General features: G+C 39.3%; 2 protein-coding genes across 3 annotated transcripts in view; both read right to left on the reverse strand.

Moving 5' to 3' along the window:
• SNN (stannin) overlaps nucleotides 1-151 on the reverse strand; it is a 9834-nt gene extending 9683 nt beyond the window's left edge. For both annotated transcript variants that reach the window (XM_014936321.1, XM_014936324.1), the window contains exon 1: nucleotides 61-151. The gene's annotated coding sequence lies outside the window, so the exon portion shown is untranslated. The remainder of the gene's footprint in view (nucleotides 1-60) is intronic.
• Nucleotides 152-197: 46 nt separating this feature from the next.
• LOC106884685 (basic proline-rich protein-like) overlaps nucleotides 198-22946 on the reverse strand; it is a 76147-nt gene continuing 53398 nt past the window's right edge. Inside the window, exon 5 of the mRNA XM_014936209.1 lies at nucleotides 198-537. Within this exon, the coding sequence (XP_014791695.1) occupies nucleotides 198-537 (340 nt within the window). The remainder of the gene's footprint in view (nucleotides 538-22946) is intronic.

Genomic DNA, 22946 nt, shown 5'->3' on the forward strand with positions numbered 1-22946 from the left:
CCAGCACCCCGCCCAGCTCAATCTCCCGCCGGGGCTAAGGGCCCGACCCCCGCCGCTCACCGTCCGTCACGGCTCCGCTGCCGCCACACACCGCCCCGCCGCGCGCGCTCCCACAGACGCCACCGCGGGCGCGACGGCCCCTTCCCCCGCCCGCGCCGCCTTATAGCGAGGGCCGGGCGGCGCCGCGCGGCGGCCAATCAGCGGCCGGCGCGCAGGGCCCGGCCAGCAACAGCTGACGGGCGGGGCGGCGGCGGCGGGTAGGCTGTGCCTTCCTCTCCCCCCACCGAACCCTGACAGAGGCTGTGGGCCGCCCGCGGGGCGGTGGTGGGTCTCGGGGAGAGGGGCCGGGGGCCCGAGGAAGGCGAAGGTGAGGTAAAGGGCTCCCCGGAGGGGGCGCGCCCCCTCCCGCCGCCGCCCTCGGCCGCCTCAGGGGCGTGAGGGAGCAGAGCGTGCCGGGCAGCCCTTGCAGGCGCCCCGCGAAGGGACGGAGGATGCTGGAGGTTTCTGGTCCGGCCCCGGCGCTCCTCTCGCCCGCCTCTACGGGGGTAAAACCCCCTCAGCTACCGCCTTGGTACCGCAAGAGGCTCTCCCTCGGCTCTCCGCCCCGCCCGTACCGCCAAGGCCACTACAGAGCTGCCGCGGGGCTTGGTAAGCTCTGAGGGTCACCAGCCGGCCCAGGCCAGGCCTGCCTGACTCTCAAAGGTCATCTGTCTCATTCCCAGTTTGTCCATTCTTTGTAGTAATTCAACCCGTGGCAGTGCAGTAACTACATAACTGCATTAGGAAAGTGTCCAGGGCAGGGTTTCTTCACCTTTCTGTTGAAGTTGGCCCTTACTGATGCCAGAGAGCACAAAGATGATGGAGTGTCTCCTCTGATGTGGTATCGTTGCTGGTTAAACAGGTCTCGTTTGAGGTTCATCCAAAGTCTTAAGAGGATTCTGGCAAAAGTTTTGAGGGAATAGACAGTGACAGAAGATCAAGTTCAGAAGTTAACATGACTTTGTACAAATACTTTATTTGTACAAATCTTTCCTTGCATTAATGCAGTGTCCACCCTGAGCCTGTGACAACCCTAAAAGCATTGTTCTCATTCAGTGAAAAGCTGAATACGGCCCAATACCCAAACGGATGCCTTGCTTTCCCTGCTCGCTTTGAAGCCATCCAGACAGGAGCCGTCTTTTGCCTGGAAGCTGCACAGCCCCACTCACACAATTTGGTGTCTCCAGAGGCCTTCCTAAAATAACAGGTACTTGCAGACTGCTCCCTGATCCTACCTCGCCAGTTTGCAACATTAGTAGAGAAGCTGCCTTATAGTACAGTTTGCCCTAAGCAGACCGTGTTGTAGCTTTGCTTAGCCAAAAATGCATGATGGCATGGGATACCTGAGATACCACAGCCAATTAACAACATTTTAGAAAACTCATTGTTTAATGTAAAATTAATGTTTTAGTTAAGCTTTGGATCTAATGAGTGTAGCACAGCATCAGTTTCTATTGTCTTTGGGCATCAGCCACTGTAAAGTACTACTAAACACATCTTTAGAAGTTCAGAATCTTTTTTGAAAGGCAGTGGAAGACCAAGCCCTGACACTGGGTTGCTTTCACTGTTAGTAACTAATGGTCTGGATTGTCTGGCAAAACAATATTGCCCATAGCAGTAACTTACCTTTCTGTCAAGTGAGCAGATGCAGAGGTAGCCTTTAGGCCAGTACTTTAATAAGATGTCTAAATCCCATTTAGATATTTGAATCTCTTCGGCGATGCCCGTTTTACTTACATAACCATGGCTGTAGACTCCACTGTATTTGAGTGTCCTCATCCACTTCAGTGAGAAGGGTCACGCCCTTTTGTACAAAAAGCATGAATGCAATTACGACAGAGCTGAGTGGTAAAAGCCATCCAGTAATAGCACAGCCTGAAGAGAAGACCAGCAATCTATTCTGGCATAATTTGAAAACTTTTTGCCTTTGAGAAACTTTTTATAGTGATTTTGTAACTCATATTTAGTAAAATGCACAGAGAACAAAGCAAGTTCATTCACATAATTTTCTTATCTTTGCAAATGGGCTGCTTGATCTGTGCAGACTTATAGCATGGGAAATTTCTAGTTTTCTGTGCAGAAATTACAGGACTGTTAATCCTTCAGCATTGCTTAAAAACTTCTCTTAATTTGCCACCTTCACCTGTCCCCAGTTAATGCCTAAGGCTTATAGGAGGGGAAAAGCCCTAGTCACCTCTGATCCTTTCAGCTGGGAAGCAGAAAGAGCCACTTTATACTTTACCAGGAGCTTGTGAAGCATACTGGCAGATTCAGTTAAAGTAATTAAGTAACATGCTCTTCAGTTGTGCTAGGGATGAAAAATTGACAGTTTCTTCTCATTTAGTTACTATTGCTCCTTAGCTGTGCACAAGTAATGTACAACTGTGAACATGCAACATGCTAGTATAGAACGTATTTTTCTCTTCCTAGGAAAAAAAATACTTTTATCAATAAGATATTTCCTCAATATTCATAATGTATATAAACAGATTTAACAATTTTCTGAATTTTATACTATCGTTTAAAGCATACCCTCTTGCTTTGATGCTTTCACGTCACAGCACTCAACATTTTAAACCATTACATATGGTTACTGGCTTCACTGGGAATTATCTGCAGAAGAATTCTGGGGTTGGTTGTATTCATTGTCGCAGTCATCCTGATCTCTGCTGGAGCTACTCTGACCTCTAGCATAGTTTCCAGCAATGTTGATTTTAAGAGTTACTAATTATAGAGTTTCTTTGGTTTCTCTTCGGAGACTATACCACCGCCAGAGGAATTAATGATCAGATTATGATTTGCTTATTTTTATTTTGTTAGAGATAAATTGTTTCCATTGTTGCAAATTCATCTCATACTCCTTGTCTTTCAACAGCTTTCAGATAGATAATGAGGCTATTTTAAATGTACCTCTTTTTGGAGTTTCCTTCTGTCAGTTACACCATGTGTCCTCTAAGTATGTTCTTTGTGTATCTGTTAACTTTAAATTTTGGATGTTTACTGCCAATATTTGTTCCTTTAATAAGAGATTGTTCATCGTGTTACTTCTGAAATGGTAAATAGTAAAATAAACCACTTACTTCCTCCATTTCTGCTTGGAAAGACAAACAATATGCAACAAATATATTTTACACCTATGATATTTGTTCAATTTGCTGTTGTTTTGTAGCACTCCTTGTTGCAAAATGTCTTCAGTAATCATCTTTGCAACCTAGAAAGTGTATTGGGGAAATAGATTTGTCCACATGGAATGTTTTTTTATGTGTTTTAACTGTTCCTTAGAAATAGCTGTTTTGCAAGTCTATAGAGGGATTGTTAAAGAGGAAAAAATACCACTATTTCTACTCAAAGGAGTATAAGTGACAACTTGCACCTTTACTTACAGGCCCAATGGAGAGCACATATCACAGAGAAAGGAGGACCAAATTGAATCTCTTCAGCAGCTTGGGTAAGTAAGTTTTCTCATTTCTTATTTCACCTCAAAGAAGGGAATGAGAAATTATTAATCCAGCTCTGCACATGAAAAGGAATGAAAATATATGAAGAGTCATCCAGGTCAAAATTTAGTTTTTAAAAGTTTTATAAAACTCGCAGGGTAATAGTAAAGCGAGTCTTGCTTCCTCTGCCAAGGCATGCTGTACATGCCCCAGAAACTTTCCCTGTGTTCTGCTGTGGAACCCTACCAGTTTCTCATAGTTTTATACTTAAGAAAGCATCTTTTGGTTTTTGTACTCAGTCAGAGGTGAAGCTGAGATCTCCACAGCTCCAGCTGTTGGCTGAAAGTCTGAGGTTGTTTATTTACCTTTCAGCTGCTTGACACACAACATATTGATTGACCTCCTTAGTATATTAGAAAGTTGTCTATATATGTTTGCTTGCTGTATCATGTCCACTAAACTTGGGGTGTTTTTTTCATGCCTGCAAAGCTAAAGCTACTGAGTGACATAATGTCATTGCATCCTTAGTGCACTAGACAGCAAGTGGAAAAATTCTGAGGCCCAAGGCTGAGTATTTGTCCATAGTGAAGGAAACTAATTTCCAGTTTTGTAGGAAACAAAGAAGGATAATGAAATTATCAGACAGATTCCACTAATACTACTATTTTAACTTTCCATCGCATTCAGAAAATGTGGTGTGTTTGTGCTCCAGTTGTGAGAAAATGAAGGCAAGTAATATTCCTGAGAATAAGGGAATGAGCATGGTGTTTTATTTTAAAGTGTTTGGCAGTCATTACAAAGTAACATCACTGGTTATCCTGTGAAGTTCTGAATATCCATTTGTAATTATACTTACATATTCCTGCATCCACACTGCACCTTACTCTCATTTTGCTATGACTCACAAAGTGTAAAAGCACTTTTAAGATTAGTGTGAGAATAGACTCACTGTATATCTGAGTAGTAGAATCAATTCACTTCATTAATTCCACCTTCAGGAATACCCACCTTACATATTTAAAAGAAAACCATCAAAAGATAGTTCTTACGTGACAGCTGTAATGGCAATGACGAATTCTCTTATTCTGATTAGTGCTGTAAGTGGCACTTCATGATGACAGACTGTGAATCTGGGCCAGGAAAAAAGGATTGTTTAAAACACATTTGAGTATAAGCTTAGCTTCAGGCTTCTAAAGGCTGAAACCCTTTCTGGCATAGTACCTAACTTGGGATAAGAGGTGTTTCTGCTTGCATGCTTTGCCTTCTGTCTTGAAAGTGCGGCTTTTATACGTAATTACAGAGATGATAATTAGAAAGCTGAAAACAGTGCTACACATCATACTAACACAGAAAAGTCTCGTCTTTATTTTGCTGCAACACAGCTATCTGCTATTCACTTCTACTGCTTCAAAATACGCAACAAGGAGTTTCTTGTCTTCTGCTACATTGAAACACCTTTGTCCCATGCTTTGTAGGCTGGTTTTGTATTTGAAGGCTGATGAGCAAGGTAGCAGGCATTTGCTTTCTGCAGCTGTTATTTATAAAGGTTTATGCCAAAGTTATGAAGCCCACTGAGAAAAGGCATGTGGTGATAGTGCCACCATCTCAGGCTCACTCAGTGTATCTTGGTGTATAGAGACGGATTCCTGTCCTTTCAGATTATTACTTTGAATCCAACAGTTTTTTAAAACATGTTATTTTAAACGTGACTCCATACAGGTTTCAGCAAAATCAAATGTTGCTTTGTAATTACATTGCAGAAACTGTCTGTGGGAGGCAGGAGGAGTGAGAGTTTCTGGCAGTATAATAAAGTTCACTTTGCAGAAACAGTGTTTGCTTAGCACTACAGGTAACTCTATTATGCTGAAAAATAGATTCCTTGCTACACATTTGGAAACCACATTTGGTAGAGTTGTTCAGCATTTCCTTCAATTTAACTTTATCACAAAGACATATGCAACAAAGCTATTCCGTGTCCCAAGTCTGGAGGCAGAGCCAAAAAGTTTTTATTTCAGTTCCTTCCTTCATCCATGGAAAAAGACCGCATATTTTATGTTCCTATATGTAGCAGCCTTTTCCCCTTCTTGATGAGCCTAGCACACTCCTATTTCCTTCTGTCATTAGGAGTGTGACCCAGAGTACACTTTTACTTTGGCAAAGCAATCTCTTTTTTTTGTAGGACAAACAGTCTCAGTCTGCAATCAGCTTCTCACTAGTTTCTTAGTATAAAACTGGAGGACTACAAAAATGGGTATAATTCAATCAGTAAGAGTTTAGCCTCCTTCACAACCTGCAGATATTCCAGAGGAGTCCTGCAGATATTCCAGAGGAGTGGGGATCAAAATTAAAAAATTGTCTTAAAAAAATAACATTGCTAACCATTAAGTGTGTGGTTGTTTTGGTGTTTGGTTTTTTTTTTTTCATTTTTAATGAAGAAACATTTCCTGATAAATGGGCCAGTTGAGCTACTTTCTGGAAGAGGTGACTGCACGAACTACTACAGAATAGTATGGAAATATGTAAAGAGGAAAGGACATTGCCCTCCTCTTATTAGATAATAAGCATCATGGTGGATTTATCAGGATTGTAAGATCAGTAAATGTGACACCACCACCCCATCCTTCCTCCAATAAATTAAAATGCATTTTTTTCTGGCTTTGCTTCTTAGTTATTTGGCAGTAACTTTAATCTATTAATTCCTTTCTCTTTAAATTGCAGAGGCTTACGGTACTTCTGAACTTCAGGCTTTCTCTTCCTTCTTTTCTCTATAGAGATTTCCTAGGGAGTCTTCTTTAAGGACTTCCTCGTTGTGTTCTTGTTATCCATACCCTTTCCAGAACAGAAGAAGGTGTATAGATTTAAAAAAATCAAAAGCCAAAGAAAAATCTGTTTAGATTGTTAATTTGCATGTTTAAAACATATTTTTTTCTTTTTCAGCATACAGAGTAGAATAAGCTATTTGGTCCATATGCTTCATGATGTACTTGAGCTACATTGACAGAGAGCTAGAAATTCACGTTGGAGTGATATTGTTTTGAAGCTGAGTAGTCAAATGTTTAGTAACTTCTTGACAGTCATACTAGATTTTATCACTATAGTTCTGCTTTTTACAGCAAGTGCTTCCTGAAAGAGTGTAAGGCAAATCATAGTTTACACCAGCGTATTGCATTTATTGTGACAGATTGCCTTGCAGTGGAACATCTCGCCAGATGAAGCCTAGTTTGAACTTGCCCTACTGTAGCCAAGAGAAAAAGAAATCCCTTATTATCTCAACATTTGTGCCATCTTGCCTTATTATACTTCGAATTTTAATAGCACTCCTGAAACTGAATCACAGTAAACAGTTCAAACTGGAAGTGTCAGCCTTTACAGAAAACCAGAAAACAGGCTGATACCTAAAAAAGAATAGCAATGTAATGAAAACATTTGCCTCTGCACTTAATGATTGCAACTGCCAGATATTAGTAGAGAGGCTAGGGGTGATTTAGAGACAAAATGGATTTTGAGTGATGTAAACGGGGAAGGTGGAAATGATCTGGAAACTTAAACGCAAATTAACAAATCAATTCAGACAGCTCCATCTAATCCCTTGATAGCTCTGGTCAACAATTTTTTCTGCAAGTTTCCTGGTAAGTTTTGCCTGAACGTTGTTGTTTATTCCTCTGGGATCCTGGAAGGCAACCCACAACCTATGAAACCCGGAACAGGAATATTGCATCAGAACAATGAGAACATATAACATAGGCAATATTTAATATACAGAGTAGCTATTTTATCTATTAGTAGGAAAGATTACAAAATATAGTTGTCTGATTATGAGTAATTCTTTTAGTTGCAATTAAGATCTTCAGATTGATTTCCTGAATACCAGCTATTACTCACTATACTAGAAGCTGAGCCATAAGCTGTTCTGATGCTGTTTGTGCAAAGGCCTTCATTCTCCTTCGCATTCCTGAAGCTTAATCTGTCTGTAACTCTCCCCTCTTCCTTTTACTTCCATTGTTTCAAGTCTGAAGTAAAGACATTTTTATCTCCTTTTTAGGATTAGGTGTACTCTCCCTCTGAATATCTGTAGCTGGACATGATTTGAACTGATTCTGCTCTGCAGTAGCTGCATTATGCTGTGTTAAATCCTAAATGTCAGAGTATGTGACTTTTGCTACATTATAATTATTGGTAGTATTCTGTGACCAGTTTAGTCAGGGCCTTAGAGTGTGTTCAGTGGAAGTCAGCTGTGGCGGATGGTACACCCGTCACTGTGATGTACCACATCTCCTGAAGACAGCCAGAAAGCTGCAAGGCTACCCACATTCAACGTGTGAATCTAGGGAGAGAGAGGTGCTGCACTGTAGTTACCAACATATGCAAATCCTTAGGGGAGAGGGGGTTTGAAGGCAAAGGAAATCAAGGTGTTAACCCTGCATGGCAAGCAGTGCATAAGAAGTGTACATTTCTGCCTAACTGTTTTGCAAGTAAAATTTTACATCCTTATTTCATCAGCTAAGAGTAGTGCCAACTCCCTCCAAAGTTCAGGGCGGGCAGAGTTGTGAGTGCCCAGGATCCAGGCCTGATCTGTGGGCAAAGAGCCGAACAGCCTTTTCTCTAGTGACCTACTTCTCTTCTTCACTCAGCTTTTAGAAAATTCTGATTTTGTAACTCTTTCTTTCGAGAAACGCAGGTTAAGTAATATATGGCAAAAGTTAAGTGTAAATTTGATTTTTGTGATGTTTTTGTTTTGAACAGCTCTACTTTAGAAAATCCTTTATTGCAGCAAAATCAATGCACGGGTAAAGCTGTTCCCCACAAAACCGTTCACGGTAGCTGTCAGCATCAAATGTTTTTTAGGCACTACATTTGCCACCTAGCAACCATGCTAGGGTAATCTTGCTGCGAGTCATCCATGTGTGCAATCCTGTCAGATAAAGGCACTGCACTGCAGGATTACCCACCAGTCATTAGTCATTAATGACAAGATATCTTTCTTACCATACAAAGTACCCTGCAGATTCACCAGGGCGAGTGCATTAAGACTTCAAAACAGCATTGCATTGTCCTGTAAAAGAAAACGTATATAGTATTCCTTATGGTGAGGTCTCCAGTCAGCAGTTATTCCCTGGAAGGCAACTTTTGTAGGAAATATTTAAACTTTTTTCTTTCATTGTATTTCAGAATTCCAAAATTGGAAGTGCATATTCTTTGAAGGGGATATTGATTGCTGTAAGAAATCAGATCACTTTACTACAGAGTGCTGGGAGACAGTGACAGTACCACCCCAGAAACTTGTGCAAATTATCCCAAATATGATAGCCCCTGTCCATTTAACTTGTTATTGGGGCATCATACCTATGGAAAGACTCTGAATGAAGCTTCAGGTGGGATATAGGACATCAGTTATGAAGGGATTCTGCAAAGAGTCTTCTGGCACATCTTTTTTAGTAGAAAAAGCAACAAAATTTATAGGTATTCAAACATGAAAGGTGTTACTCAGGTGCAATTTACATCTGTGAACAGTTATAACTGTGAACAGTTTTGTTTTATATAGTGTATGGTTTCCCTTGGAGTTTGTTTCTTATTAGATGTCTGGGTAGGGCTGTGACCAGTGAGTTAATTTGTATCTCATATTTCCATTCAAGTAGTAACGGGTTACTTCTCTTCGCTGGAGTGTCAATGTGTAGCCAGATAAACTGCATGTGTACAATGTATCTTAGATTGTATTAATAGTCTAATTTGCTTTTCAGTGTTTTATTCAGATTATTAGCTGTTACTCAAGCCTATATAGTAGTAGAGCACCTTCAGCCCATTGCTGTTCATGTATATGTTTCAAAGATGCATTTAACCTGGCTATGACTCTTGGATAGTATAAAGGAAAAAAATAAATTAACAGCTTTGATGAACTTGGTATTCCAGCCTCTTATAATGCAGACAGGCCTGAAATGCTCTTTCTGTGTTTCCTCTGTTATGTCACCCAGCCATGTATTTTCTGATTGTTTAATGGGGCATTATTTACTAAATACAGATTAACAGCTGTAGCTGAGAGATCTACACTGTGCTCAGATGGCTGATAGGAATGAAATGCAGATAGTGGGTCAAAACACTAGAGAATATGAGTGTGATCTCCAGACTAACAGGTGGTACAGTTCAGAGAGTTGGAAAGCTTAAAAGAAACAGTGGGGAAATTCATATTATACAGCTCTTCAGCCATCCAAATGCTATTTAGGTTTATTCAAAACAAACAAAGCCAAGAATGTTTTGGAACAGAAGTCAGTGTATTACCTAGAGACACAAGGGAATTCAATGGTTTTACCTTTAGCTTGTGGCAGAGCAGACTCCAACAGCCAGTCCTAAAAAGAATCAAATTGGAAGTGACATGAAAGATTATCACAGACCCAACACAGCACTTACACCAGGTTTCCAGCTAATTTCAAGACACTTGGAAAGCCTCCTAGACACAACTGATGTCTTCCTTTTTACAGGAAGCTGGGCAGAAATGTAAACAGATCGTTCTAGAGACCTGTTTCTTACTGCTGAGTTAATATAAAAAAAGCCTTGTAAATGGGAATCTGACTTCCAGAGTGTCACCTGTAGACATCCATACTGTAGATGTGCCAAGAATAGGAAGGTGTTTATTCTGTGGCAGGAAGATGCCAGACAAGGCAGTTAGTGAGATATCCCAGACACATAGGCTGACTGAATATCCATTTTCTGTTGTTTTCCTTTATGCTCAGACTCCTTGTAATTCCTTGTCTTCTGTAATTAAGTGCATCATCTCATCTGTTGTGCTTATGGGGGTTTAGGAGTGCAGCAGTACTAGCCCTAGTCCTGTTGTATATGGTCAGGCCTTGTCCAGTGCTCTCAAGCTCTGCCCCTTGAGGTTAGAATCAGCTTGTCTAGGAGAGGGTGCTCAGGAAAATTAGATGTGCAAATTTAAGGGGAATTAATTTATTTCAGATGAGTTTTCCGTCAAAGGCATATCCATAGCTAAAACTCACACCTTGTCAAAATCAGAGCATGTGAAATACAGTCATGCATTTTAACTATCTCAAAGGATGAAGTAGAACATGTCTCTGTCCTGTGAAACCAGGTACCAGCTAGAGGAAGAGGTAACAGAGTGGCAAGTGAGGGAGAACAAGGGCCAGCCCGCCAGACAGCCTGGCTTGCAGAGGAAGAATTGTTCAGTTGCCCCAACAGGAAAATTAATTTCTCTTATATTATATTATCTTATAGTATAAGATTATAAAATCTTATAATTTTATAAGCAAATTGTCCTAGGACACATATGAAACCTGTGCTAGATCTAGCAACAGAACCCAAATCTCCCAATTCCCATTTTCCCATAAATATGTAGAATATTATTTATCCTTTATTATTTGAACTGTAATGATAAGTCTTATATGCTTTAGAACTGTGCATGCTACTGAAATCCCCTACTTGAAGGGGATGAACAACATAAGGGATGTGGTAATGATAGCACATTGTTGATGAAGAAAATATGCTCAAGATCTTTTATTATAAATGTTCTCAGCCTAGCTAAGGTATTCCTGTAAGAGCAGCAGGCCCAAGCAAGCTTTTTGATTGACCTTTAAGATGAAGAATTCAGCTTCAGTGCATGCCCCATCTTAGTTTCTCAGACTCAGGTAAAGATTTGTATTATCCCACTAGGAGCTAAAAAAAATGATGGCTTAGTTTAGGAAAAGCTATAAACACCTTGCAGCAATTTCTTTCTTCTCTTTCTGGTTAAGCACCTTCTCCAACAGCTTTATCTACCCACTCTCTTACTGAGGAAATGAGGGCCGAAATGCTCCCAGTGATGCTGTTCTCAATGGCTGTCAGTTCTTCCCATCCTTTTGGAAGCGTTTTGGAAACTTAATTTCACACTCTGGATTAATAAACATTTTAGGTCTTATAATAATGCAACCAGTCTTATAAACTCTGGTACCTCTAGTATGAGTAGTACTAAGACACAGCCTTCCTACACTGCAGGCTCTGCCAGTTGGAAGAAGCTGGAATCACAAAGTAGATGAGTCAAGATTCTATAAACTATTCTTAGATCTGAAGATGACAAAAAAGCCTGAACGTAAGTGTTTTGGCCACTAACCTGCAGCATGTAACAGTTAAAGTAGTTTGTTCAGAACCTCTGACTTTTCCTTTCATTTGTTATGGGTATCTAGGCCCTTTACTCTTTTTCCTCTAGGTTGTTTTTTTTTCAGAAAGCTAATGATTTTCTTGACCTGTACTGTTCCAAATAACTTCAAAAGTTGCCAGGAACTAGACAATCCATCTCCAGCTTTCTTTATGTATTCCACAGGAGTGTATTTCAGTTTGTGCTGCTAACCTTAGAAACCCATGAGTTGGTATTTTCTTGCCAAATGCCCCTAGAGAGGGGTTAAAAATGCCAGGGGAAAAAAAAAAAAAAAAAGGAAATATTGGGTTATTTCCTTCCATTTAAAGAATTAGCTCGAATACAGTTTCAGAATTTCCTTTGTAACCAGGAAGATTGGAAGAGTACATTAAAAATAATGAAAACTGGGATTCTTGTCTCTCCAAGGGCTTGAGCTTAAAGAAAGGACTATATATCAGAAAGGCTGAGACAGTAGCAAGAGACCACAATTCTAAATTGAGCTGCTAAACTAAATTTTTCCAAAGACCCTAGTCTTCAATCAAATGTGACCAAGTTGTTCTCAATTTCAGTATCTAACTACTACAAGGAATTTCAAGGCTCAGTGAATTTCTGTTCAGGGTAATATTTATTAAGTATACTCTTGCGTAGGGAGTTCAGAAAACCTTTTCAAGCAGTGTCTGAAACCACTTAAGTCTCAGTCAACGATAAGATTTTCCTTCTTAGAGAATGAGCCTATATTAGGAATTATTGGACAAACTGTCAAAAACAGATAAGGAGACAGCAGAACAGCAAATCAGACTCATACATAAGCTTTCCTCTTAACTGGATCTGGCAGCACTATTTACAGGCTGCTCATTCTGTAAAATAAGGTTAACAGTTAACTTCAGGCAGATTTGGGCCTGGACCATAATTGGAGGATAAACTGTCTGAAGAAAAAAAAGAATTGCAACAAACGAATAGATAGTGTTTTGTCACCTTTGTTGGTTGGGAGCGAGTAGGCTACTCTGCTGATACAGACCTCTGTCCTTGAAGGTGTTTGACCCAAGTGTAGTGTGAATGCCTGCAGGTGAAGTAGCAGCTCTGTGTCACTGCTAGGCTATTAGGTGATGACATTGGTTTCATTGCTGGTCTGTTTTGGCCACATTTCCTTGGATTGTGATCAAAAGTCTTACCTATATCTATGTAGGGATCTCTTGGCCTGGTCTGGTAACTTCTAGAAAGACAGTTCATTTGTTCTTTAGGCTGTTCTTTTTCTTTGCATTAGTTCCTGTCTCTGCAGACCTGTATGTTCTTGGCAGAAACACTGTTGTTCCAGTGCAGACTGCTTGTGTTCCCTGAAATAAGTTGACTATTTTCTTTGCAAACAATTTTGCATGTGTCAGAAAGGTGAGAAAAGTAGAATCCTTGCCTATAGTGATTTTAAGTAAAACAGTGATTGTCACACTTTCGGAAGATTAACAGCAAGATTGCAAAAGCTCTTCACATGTTCTGGTAGCTGTCAAGATTAAATTTGCTAGTCAGTTTTTAAAAATGTGTGAATACAGATGGATTTATAGTGGAAGTAGCATCTCCTGCTTGACATTAGCTGTCAAGGGCATTAGTGCAGTTGACATTAGCAGGGCTTAGTGCAGTTCCTGCATTTGTGTCCAGCAGCCACAGTGTTAGATTGCTGCTACAAAACATTAACTGCTCACACTTATTCTCAGACTGTGGTAAAACTGAACACTTAATACTCACTTCTTCTTCTAAGCTAGCAGTGCAGTGGACTGTGTAGAGCCAGGCACATCCTGTGTTCACACTAAAAATTGGCAGAGCAATGAGTTTTGGCACCAGCTGGACAATAGTTGGACTCTGTGTTCAAGCTCCCTTTTCTGTGTGCATCAGTGTGCAGTTCTACCATAATCAGTAAACCCTAGAATTAGACAGAATCCTGTTTTTTTGCAGCCAAATTGATGGATACAAACCCACAGATGAGATTTTTTAGAATCCCCTTTCCTATTGTATTAGATGACTGTTGATCATATGTGTATTTTTAGGGATTTTAATTTTTTCTCCTCCTTTTCTCCAAACCTATCCTTTTACTTAAGCAAAACCAAACCTGATTACATGATACACAGCCTAGTAAAAATAAACACCACCACCTGTCTCTGTCTACATAGCAGCCGCCAGTGACAGAAACTGTGGCCCACACTCTTATGTTAGGTAATTTACTGTACTGAAAAGGGAAATTGCTAAGTAGAAGTCATGTGATCATCTTCCAGTGAAGACTACATTTAAAGTTAGCTGGTATAAATCTGGTTCTTCTTTTTATTTTTTTTTTTTCTTTTTGCCTTTACTTAGCCAGAATCTTTGCTATGACTTTATGAGGCTAAAGTGATGGTGTTCATGCAAACGGGAGAAAGGACTCAAAGCTTGTTTAACTGAGGAGCAGTGGGTTTTTTACTCACTCAGTTTGGCATCTTTCCAGGTCACTGCTTAATCCCATTCAGCACAATTTTCTTCAGGTAAAGATACTTTGACGTGATGCTTCTTCAGGTGGCATGTGCAGTGCTCTACAAATCCAAACTGCAAATTGAAAGCTTGGAGAGCAATGTTTAAGTAAAGGTACAGCAAAGAGATTCCTTAGCAGCATGGAAGAGTCAGCTTTAAACACTTACCTCCCCATGCTGTGCGGTGTACCATCCTAGAAGATGAAAAAAAAAGACAAACTTTTGAACAATTCACCTGTTTAAGCCTTCCAGGACTTGAGAAATAAAGATGGCAGAAGACATGTTTATGGTGTCAAGGAGAGGCAGTCACATATTAGATTTATCTAGGTTCTGAGCTTGTGAATCATGATGGCCTTCTGGTTGGGGAGCCATTTATGCACAGTAACAGCACAGGGCAGCACGGTCAGAACTGGCTGGGAGCTCTGGAGCATGAGAAGAGCTAGTGTACCGTTGCCTGCACCTGGCTGTGGAGCCATGCCCGGGGCAGATGGGGACCCAGGGGGATGCTGGGTAGGGGCACAAGTGTGAGAGTGTTGTATTTGAGATAATATGTTGTTTCATCACACATTGTATGCTCCCCTAAGTGCTGTCACTTCTGTTTCATAGTGGAAGGCAGGAGGGAAACAAAGTGAGGATCATAGATGGTATGATTATATACTATTACAGCTTGCAAAGCCATAAAGTAGATGCTACGTGGTTCCAGTGATAATTATCACTTATTTATATTTCTTTTATAGAACATTTATCAAATGGTGTAATTGAACTCCTTTGGGTTCAATTGAGCTCTTTTGTAGGAGGAGTCTCGATCCTGCTCTGTTCCACTCTTTTCAGGGCAGACTAAATGTATTCCTGTGCTTAATTGAGGGGGTGGAGGGAGAGGGTTACCCTCTTTAATTTCCCAGTGAGTTCTAAAGTGACTTAATCATGCCAATGAACCGAAGCAGTTTTCATTCTTTGTAGATACTACATTTCCCCCTCCTCCCAGTGTTTGCCTCTCCTTTCCCTTTTAATATGCAAAGAATAGCTGTAAAAAACCAGAAAGAGCTGTAATTAGGACACCAAATTACTAGGTACATTTAACAGCAGAACCAGAGATCAAGAACCTGACACCTCAAGTCCATCTTGGCTCAGCCTTTTTGGTTGTTGCCGAATCAGCTTAGGGCACAGTTTTAAAACTGGATCATCCACCCTATTATTATAAATGGAAGCATTCGTTAGGCTCTTCAGTTGAGGATCCCCCACAAAACCCCCATCTCTTCTGCAAAATACCTTATATGATACCTCCATTTTCTGCTGTTGATGTGTTCCTTATGAACAGGTTTAATATGTGAGAGAAAGGAATCTCATGAACTATACCAGTGCAGAGGTTACTACACATATGCAATGAGTGAATCAAGGGTAAAGAATCAGTGGAAAGAGGGACTACAGAGAGGTAACAACACAATGTCAAATAATGAAGGTGTAGAAACACTGCTGCAGCATTAAGTTGTTTGAAGTAGCTTCACAGTTTTCTGACAAATCTGGTATCTGCTGTCTCTGAGGAAGGATCTTTGCATTCCCTGCCGTATTGACTGACTGCCAGAGCAAGATTTCGTTGGGAAAGCCAGAAGGTCTAATCCTGCAGAGATCTTGCCCTATTGTTCAGGATGTGATAGATATGGAGAAGAAAGTGTCTAGTCCTCAGCCACATTATGTATACACCTGCATCTGCAGATGAGTAACTGTCAATCTGACAAATTAATTGGCCTAGAAGACCAAAATATTTAAGTACAATTGAAATTGTTATTATGTAGAATGAATAAAAACAGTTTATCCTTTTTTGAATGGTGAAGTCAAGAAATGCTTGCTAGGCTAGCCAAAAATAGGAACTTCCCAGTCTTTGCACAAGATGATTCTTGTGCAAAGAAATTGTATCAGCAGTTCACTACCTATTTTAGGAAAATATTATATTCAAAACAATACTTAGCATTTGAAGGGTTTTGCCAGCGTTTGCTTCAGAAAGTTGTGGTTGAAACCATAGAAGCTGTTTCAGAGCACTTCATGTTGAATGTGTTCTTCAGAGGAAGAGAAATTTGCCAGCTGAAACTGCTTTCATTTCTTGTGTTCCACCTGCAGTTTCTGACATCAGGACAAACTGCACAGAGAATTTTTTTTAGCAGTCTAAATTACTCAGTAAAACACACAAGTATAAGCTTCCCAAAGCATATCCTTATAGGGTTATTTTCAAGGCAGACCAGAGAACACGGGTCTGGAAATGGGGCATGTTTAGGAGGCTTTCTGAAAGTTAAACTACTAGTGATATTACCAAGGCTTCTAAATGGGATCTACTCCCTGCAGTAAGAAATAGCTGTGAGGAAGCTGAATATGACAAGAGAGACATTTTTGGATTGAGCAGAGCCTGCAATACACAACAAGAAAACCTTTTTGGCAAAAAAGCGGAATTTTTTACACACTGCTATTTTTTGAACTTGTATGCAAGCTAGTGAGGCCATATTACCTATATAGCTATAAATTTTTCCTCTGTTCCCTGTACTTAATGTTCAGTGTTTGCAAACTGTCTGATCTATACTGAAAAGACACAGGTGGTGTTTTCTGTCCAGTTCCATCACTCCTCTCCATAGCACAACACTTTACAGGACAAATCAGTTTACAATTATGGTAAACATCTCTTCATCTTGTTTGAATACCGTGTAAATTAAGGTAAACTAAACTTTTTTTTGAAGATGCAAAATTGTAAATATAGGAAGAATTACTTGTTTCTTTTTTCATTATCTTCAGATGTTGTTCAGGGACAGGTTTTGTGGTTTTTTTTAGGAAAATTCACATTTATATTTATTAACCTTGTTTCTAGGAGAAGTTTATAACTTTTATCAGATTACATAAAGTGCTGTCTCTAATACACTGAAAAAAAACCTTGAAGACACCTGTAGCCAAACAATACTTGACCAGATGTGTCTGTTGGCCATGGATATTTTTCTAGCTTTGTAAGTTAGAATGAGATGTCTTTCTCTGTTGCTGCATTTTTTTTTTTTGTGTATAAAGTCTCAATAAAATATTCAGTTCTTCTGGGAAAGCTTATGTTATAATGGCAGATTAATTATTTATGCACTAGCACTTACAGAAATGGAATTGCCATATGTTAATATACTGAAGAGGAGTGAATATTGGCTTTTAAACTTACACACTGAGGGATGCAGAAAAACAACAAATAGTGGATTAGAAGCCTGTAAATGTTACTCTGTCTGAGATTAGGCATTTAATATATTTCTGTACCTTCTGTTAAAACAGTTCAGCTGCTGAGTGATTCACTTTAGTTCTTGAGTAGAAACACATAAATATATTAGATATTTTCATTTGCCCAGCTGAACGATTAATACAATTAATCCACTATAAGTCTGCTAAGATGCTTTTCCTTTAAGTGTGACCAGAGGCAAAACTCTAAGAAGGACTTTTAGAAGAAAGTAAGTGTTTCATCATGTGGTAGAATAAAATTAACTGCATACAGAAGCCTGTGAAGTAGGCAGAAAACCGGTCATGGTATAATACAATTATATAATGTCACTGAAGTTGGAGTAACAGTCCTGAAAAATAAGGGCTTGGTGTAGGTAAATATTAAGACAGATTGTGTTTAGCTACAGATATAGACAGAACGGGCAGTTTCCTTATTGCAGTATTGCAGTCCTCATTTGGATTTACTGAGTTATGGGTTTTCACATCTGAAAGTCCCATTTTATAAGTGGTTCCGTTTGTAATTCAGAAAGGTTGAGGGGGAAATAAATTATGGATATAAACAGAAGATCTGTGTATGTTGCATAACAAAAGATGTGTCCTGAAATACCATTTCGAATGGTTGAAATAATCTCTACTATCAATGAGTCTTTTATAAAAGAGTACTTCACCGGAACATGAACTTGTAGAAACACAGAGTGTGCCATTAACTTCAAAAACGGGTCAGGACACTTATTTCCCTGTTCTGCCTCAGTGTGACCTTGCACATAGTCACTGAAGTATTTCATTACCCCAAGAGATGTTAGGTGCCTAACTGCTACTAAGTCCCATGAGGCTTTTGTTTCTGTGCCTTCGTCTGAAAAATGGAACTAATAATTTCTTCCACTGCGTGAAATTCAGTGTATGACATGACCCATGCAAATATAGATGATGACTGTTTTTTTTACATAATACATCTTAACACAAGACTCCCAACTGCCATCTTCCACAGCAGCGAGCTTGCCTCTACTTTGTGCCGACTGTTAGAGGTGGCCAAGCTTCTCTGTGGGAAGCTTTAGCTCTGTGCTGTTACAGGAACTTGAAATAACTCAGCTATTTCCAGCTACCTCTGCATTTCACCAGTTTTTGAAGTGGTGACGTATCCAGGAATGAAGAGGTTCAAGAAGAGAAGCTATCATAGGACCAAGTGTAGTTAAGTTCCCTTTGGGATCCACCAGTACTATGGTCTGGGAAATGTAAGAGAAGCTCCCACATCGCTTATCAGATGTGTGATACATCTCTTGGTTTAGTGAATCTGTTTTCAAAACAAACCAAGTCATGCTGGCAATAATGATAAGGTCTGCTTATAGTCATTAGGTGGCATTAAGCCACAGGATAGGCGTTAGGACCCTTCTAGTATACTGGGCAAGTAGCACAGTTGTTGCTGTCCTTATATATAGCTTAAATTCTTTTTTTGCTTCCTTTTCAGCCCCTCACTCCAACTATTGACCATACCTGCTTGGAGGTGGCCATTTGCTTGGATCCCTTTTCAGAAATCAAAGACCGGAAAAAGATGAGAATGTGAATTGTTTACAGGTAGCAGGAGATTCAAACTCCAGTGAACAGGTAAAGGATTCACTGTGAGGGCAATTTTGTTACTCATTTGGCACGACTGGATCTGGGGGAGAAATCTTGCCTCCATTTTTGCTGTTCAAGTGCATTTAGCAGTTTGGTTTTGTGTGTCACCAGAAAAACAGCTGGATTTGTATGTCCTGCACCCTGGTTTAGAAATGTTTTTGGATTTATACCAAAATTAGTTAGACTCCATTTGGATGTAAAAAGAGACAGCTATACCAATTCCTTGTGATTTTTGCTACTTTTACAACATTTAGTATATCTTTAAAAGTCAGGTAATAAATGCAAAGGGAAGTTGTTTTCAAAGAAAGATTGAAAGGAAGACAGGAGTTCTGTTGGTATGCATAGATAAGTAAAAATGTTAAATGGATTATAACTTTTTAAATTCCATCATTTTGTATTTAAAAAATCATTATTTTTGAACTCTTGTGGTCAGCCAGCAATCCTGAGTCTCCTTCTATTATCTGGCTATAGTGACTGTAACAGCATGCACTTTGTTTTAGCTTTAATGGTAGAAGTACTAGTAATTAATATCTCTGTTTCAAGAAATGAGATTCAAATGTGTTATATTCATCAAGAGCCTTTGTTCATCATTTAATCTCCTGTTCTCTGGGGAGGAGACAGCAAAATGATGGCAGGAAATGCCAAATAAGCAAAGCTGGTTGGCACTGTTTCTCATTATGATTTTATTAAATACAGCAGAACTGTGTAGCCGTAGGTACAACAGAACGCTACAGCACTGGCACTAGGTAGATTTTTCCCTTTCTGAAGTTATTATTATAGTACAAGAGTAGCTCTATTTCTTTTACTTCCTTCAGGAAAGCAACAGGGAGAAACTTCCTAGATTTTCCTACAGGAGTTTTGAGATAAACATGGTTATAAACCCCAAATGAGGGATTTCATAAAGGGAAACTGAAGTGTAAATGAATGTCGTGGTCCAAAATAACCCTTTTTATAATCTCTCTCTTCAAGAGTGTCATACTGAAAGCAGATCCCCATTTGTCTGTGATACTGTCTGGTAGATACATGTGAGGTATCAGTATGTGACTTTGTAAATAATCTTTTCAGTGTGCATCATCAGTGAGGAAAAGCAAATTCACTGCAAAACATACCATGGTCTTAGGAAGACTTTCCCAGGGTAACTGTATGTACATTTTGAAGCTGGTGACTTATGTTAAATTTTAAACATTTATTTCATAGCAGTCACTCAAAGAAGAAATCACACTGTACCTTTCTTGTAGGAAGTGTGAATTCTGAGAACTTTATACCATTTCTGGGAAATTTTCAGACAAGTTGTAAATGGAAAAAAACAAAAGCACCAACTTTTTCCAAAAAAAAATAGCTAATTATTTTCAACATACAACATATATAAAGTTTAAAGAATATGAGCGTTCTTGATTGTGAATATTAACTGTGAAATTCAGCACAACTACTCAGGGGAGTTATTGGTAGTGAAATTAATTATGTATATGTCTGGTATTAGTCCAAACTTATATGGTTGCAGATTTACTTATAAGTGGTAAAGGCAGCTATAAATGAATAGTTTGTAAGCTACCTGACAACTGCTAAATACAGAGAAGTCCATTGGTTTTTATAGAAATGATACCCAGGCTTTAAGTGAAATGTTTTAGAAATTCCAATTTGAACAAGTAATTTTAGCTATTTAAGTGGGAAAAAAAATACTTTGGGATTGAAAGGGAGTTAAATTTGATATCTCAAGCATTAGGTATGGTGTGTGTAAAAAAATAATGTGAAGTGTCATTGACCAGATCAGTACTCCAGCATGCTAAACATTGCACAAATTATGCTGTAAATATAGTCCCCACTCCAAAGAATTTATATATTACAAAGTGGCTGAATCCGAGAAAAGAAGGTGGTTAAAAAATATACACTTATTTTGGACTGACTGTGCAGGTAACTACAGGCTAGTGAGTAGTGGCGAGAAAAAGCAATTATTCACATAAAGAGAAGGGTAGAAAGAAAATTTTGAATTTAACGTTCTTGAATTGGCTTTTCTTCCCAAGCTTGTCAGGATGAAAAGCTTGCAGAACTGTCTGAAGTGGCCTTTTGGCATTTCCCAAGCTGGTACAGACCCTTCAGAACAATTCGACATCTCTTTTGTCCCCACACCTCCCAGCAGAGGCATGTTTCAGAGAAAAGTCAAAGCACTTCTGCACTCCGTGTTCAGTGCAGAGAGGATAGCCTAAATAAAAGCAGCACTCTGGAAAGCATTTTGAAAACTGACAGTTCAAAGAGAGTCAGGAAGTTCAAAGCTGCAGAGTTGTAAATTAATCATTTTTCATCCAGCACATAAGCGCTATGTTTTTACTGTGTTTCTTCTTTTGATGTCAGGCATCTACCATATCTGTTAGGCACAGCAGCACACAAGTTCATTCCCCATGATAGTAATCTGACACTATCAGTTTTGAATCCTATTGCAAATTTTAGAAATATACAGATTGCACAGTTTCTTTGTGTTTCAATTTTGTTTAAGCAACAGTGGTGAAAATAAAACAGTAAGTTGTATTTCCCTCCACATACACTGATCTTTGAATTTCCTCCCTGTTTATGTTAGCATTTTCTTTCCTAATTCTGCAAGCTTTCAGGCATGTCATGTTGCAGAAATCAAGACATACATTTGCTACAGAGATAATTACTTCCCATAAATTTAACCATCCTCTTTCAGTCTTTTTAGTAGCATGTGAGAGAGTTCAGTGTTATTTTTATGCTCTGATAGGACAGAAAAGAAAAATAACTCGCTTCCAAGAGGTAGAAATGGCAATGGCTAGGTTGATTTTATGCTTATTCTTCTAACTGAGGTCAAGTAACTGGAATGTGTGCCTGACGTCATGCCCAACAGGGATGTGTTGTGGTTGGGAGTTACGTTGCAGTGGGGTGGATTTCTAGAAAATCTGAGCACCTGAAGATCCCAGTGGCTGCCTTGGAAGCTGAGAGAAGTCAGGAACTCCAGAAATGGAGAGGGTTTGGTTCTGTAGGATTATATCAGTGAGCCATTTCATTCATATGAATGTATACAGTCAGTGTACTGTGTCGTACACTGTCATCTGAATCCGAGTCTGGAGTTTGTAAATCTATGTTTGAAGTCTCTGTAAGAATGCTATTTTTTTTATGGAGTCAGTAAACAGAAACCTAGCTGGCATGTGACATATCTAATAGAGGCACTCGAAAATATTGTTTGTCTATTCATGAATAATATGCATAAAAAGAAATACTGATGTATTTGGCAAGTCTAATTTATAACAAAAGGAAATGGAGATTTTATTTTGAACAACTAGGTACCAGTTTCAGACAATAAGCCAATGTGTGGCTTGCCTGATCACCATGGCCCACGTAGAAACATTTGGAAAAAAAAAGTGACAAGCACTAAGCTTATAAAAACTTTAATCTATATCCTGGACTTGACAGCATGCTTAAAAAAGCTCCCAGCAGCTGGAACTATAGAGGAGCCATACGTTCAGTTAACTAACAGTTGAGGGTTGCTTGAACCACATCAACACTGATTAGGTTGTTAATGATATTTTTAAACATGCTTGGCCATGGATGTGAGATTTTTGAGTTTTTAAACAGAGAAAGAATTTTGGGGTAACAGTTTGTGCATCCTGAACTTTTGAAGTGTACTAGTTGGATGAGCCAGTTAGATGAAATGGAATTCCTTCTTCTCCCTGTCAGCATTGAGGAGAGCCGATCTAGAAGTGCTGGTATCACTCTGAACAGTCTCCTGAGGCAGAGATGTAACTTATTTGCTTTCCCTTCAGATTATAATATATATAAACTAGCATAGTTTCAAATGACCCAAAAATAAAGGAAAGAAATAGGCAGTGTGTGTTATTAACAGAAAATAGATGGTTCTGAAATGTGGCTAAATGTATGGTATTAGATATATAGGACTCAGTATCCTGCTTCTGCATGAGGCTTGTCTCGTTGTTTGCAATCTGAGGCCTCCCTTTCAGGAGAACATTTTTTAATAATTTAGTCCAGACAGTGGAGCAATGCAGGCAG

This window comes from Calidris pugnax, unplaced genomic scaffold (assembly GCF_001431845.1).
Source record: "Calidris pugnax isolate Ruff unplaced genomic scaffold, ASM143184v1 scaffold17, whole genome shotgun sequence".
NCBI classification, from domain to species: Eukaryota; Metazoa; Chordata; class Aves; order Charadriiformes; family Scolopacidae; genus Calidris; species Calidris pugnax.